The sequence below is a fragment of the Acanthisitta chloris genome, unplaced genomic scaffold (genome assembly GCF_000695815.1).
Source record: "Acanthisitta chloris isolate BGI_N310 unplaced genomic scaffold, ASM69581v1 scaffold2903, whole genome shotgun sequence".
In the NCBI taxonomy this organism is placed as follows: domain Eukaryota; kingdom Metazoa; phylum Chordata; class Aves; order Passeriformes; family Acanthisittidae; genus Acanthisitta; species Acanthisitta chloris.
This window is the reverse complement of record NW_008666362.1, coordinates 19,038-20,985: the sequence shown is the minus strand read 5'-3', so window position 1 is coordinate 20,985 and position 1,948 is coordinate 19,038. Positions and strand designations below refer to the sequence as shown.

General features: G+C 53.2%; 1 protein-coding gene across 1 annotated transcript in view; it reads left to right on the top strand.

The window, feature by feature from the left end:
* The window catches only part of LOC103799724 (protein Wnt-4a-like), a 2,795-nt gene extending 1,827 nt beyond the window's left edge, over positions 1-968 (top strand). Inside the window, 3 exon segments of the mRNA XM_009072074.1 lie at positions 84-182; positions 185-216; positions 798-968. Of these exon segments, the coding sequence (XP_009070322.1) occupies positions 84-182; positions 185-216; positions 798-968 (302 nt within the window).
* Positions 969-1,948: the final 980 nt, after the last annotated feature.

Here is a 1,948-nt window from a genome sequence, read left to right as displayed (position 1 = left end):
AAGAGACATCTCCCTTTTCCACAGCCCTTTGGGAGATTTTCTCAGGGCTTCTCCTTCATCTCACGTCTGCTTTCCATCTGCAGGTTTCCAATGGTCAAGCTGCTCTGACAACCTGTCTTATAGTATTGCCTTCTCTCAAGCCTTTGTAGAAAACCCTGAGAGAAGCCATGGTGTCTCCTCCAGCCAAACGTGCACAATAATGAGGCTGGAAGGAAGGTAAGGGCAGGAACAAGGGCTGGGAAGCTCAGTCCAACCTCCATACCCTAAGAGGCAGTTTGGGGCAGCCACATGCTCCCGGAGGAGTCTGCATCCTGCTGCCTTTCTTAGCCCAGTGCTGTGCTGCTCTACCTGAGCTGGCTCCTTGCCCATGTGGAGGGTGGTCCCAACCTCCCCTACCCACTTCTGTGAAGTCTCCTTTTTCTCACAGAGCCTAGTTGGGATTTACCTTCCTTGGCCTTTCTACAAAGGAAATTACTTTTTCTGTTCTGCTCTGAAGGGCTTCCCTGCCCCTCCAGCCTCTTTTCAGCAAAAACGCCTGCCTTCTGCAGGGGCCACATTCAGGTCTGGTCCCTTGGACATCCTCTGTCTCTGGGCAGATCTGTTCCCCACCCCACAGCCTCACAGGTCAGAACAGGTTCCCATCCCTTCTCCTGCCTCAGGGGTCCGGAAAGCTCCTGGTGCCCAAGAGTTCTCACTTCAAGCCCTACACAGCTCACAACCTGGTCTAACTGTTGGCCAGCCCAGACTTCTGCAACTGGGACTCCCGGCATGGGATCTTTGGCACCTCTGGCCACCAGTGCAACCAGACATCCCTGGCCATGGATGGCTGTGAGCTCCTGTGCTGCGGCAGGGGCTTCCTCATGGCTCAGGCAGAGGTGGTGGAGCCCTGCAGCTGCAAGTTTCACTGGTGCTGCTCTGTCAAGTGCAAGCAGTGCCGGCACCTAGTGGAGGTGCAGAGATGCCGCTGAGGGGGTGTGTGATGGGGTAGCAGAAGGCTGTCAAGGGACTGCAAGGCCACAGGGAGAAGCCAACCCGGGGAAATGTCCAGGGGTGACATCAGCTCCCATATGCTTCCCACACAGCACCCTCTCACCAGTCTCAGTGGGGTTTTTGTGACTTGAATTAATTTTCCAGATGGAGGGTTGGAGGACACAACCAAATAAACTCCTAAACTTCAGAAAGAAACCAGCTGCAACGGAAAGCAAAGTGCACACAAAAGTTCCTTGCCTACATGCTGCATTTGGGAACTGGATGTCCCCTGGCTCTGCTCCCTCCTGTGTGCTGGGACGGGACAATGCCATGCTGGAGTCCTTGTGCTCAGGGGACACATGGGCTCCAGTAAGCAAGGAACATCAGTATGCAGAGCAGGATAGCATGAGGATACATGTTGGGCAGGAGAGAGGTCACTGAGGGGTGTAATAGAACAGTGGTTTGTAAAATCAAACGGGCTCTTTATACAGTAAAACTCATCCTTTGGAGGAATGGTACAGCGAACTATGTAAATAGGAAAGGATGCAAGAAGTGCCTTCTCCAGTGCTCAGCTGTTCCTTTGGCTAGAGAAAACATTTCCAAGAGGAGTTCCAGCAGCTGCCACAGTGAGGCTCCCCTCATTCAGTCTGACCTCAGGGCCAGGGGAAGGTTATGGAACAGATAATACTGAGTGCTGTCACACAGCATATGCAGGACAACCAGGGTATCAGGCCCAGCCTGCATGAAAGGCAGGTCTTGCTTGACCAACCTGATCACCTTTTATGACCAGGTGACTCACCTAGTGGATGAGGGAAAGGCTGTGGATGCTGTCTACCTGGAGTTTAGCAAAGCCTTTGAACCATTTCCCACAGCGTTCTCCTAGAGAAACTGGCAGCCCATGGCTTGGATGGGTGCACTCTGCTGTGCTAAAAACTGTTGGGATAGCCAGGCCCAGAGAATGGTGCCACATCCAGCTTGT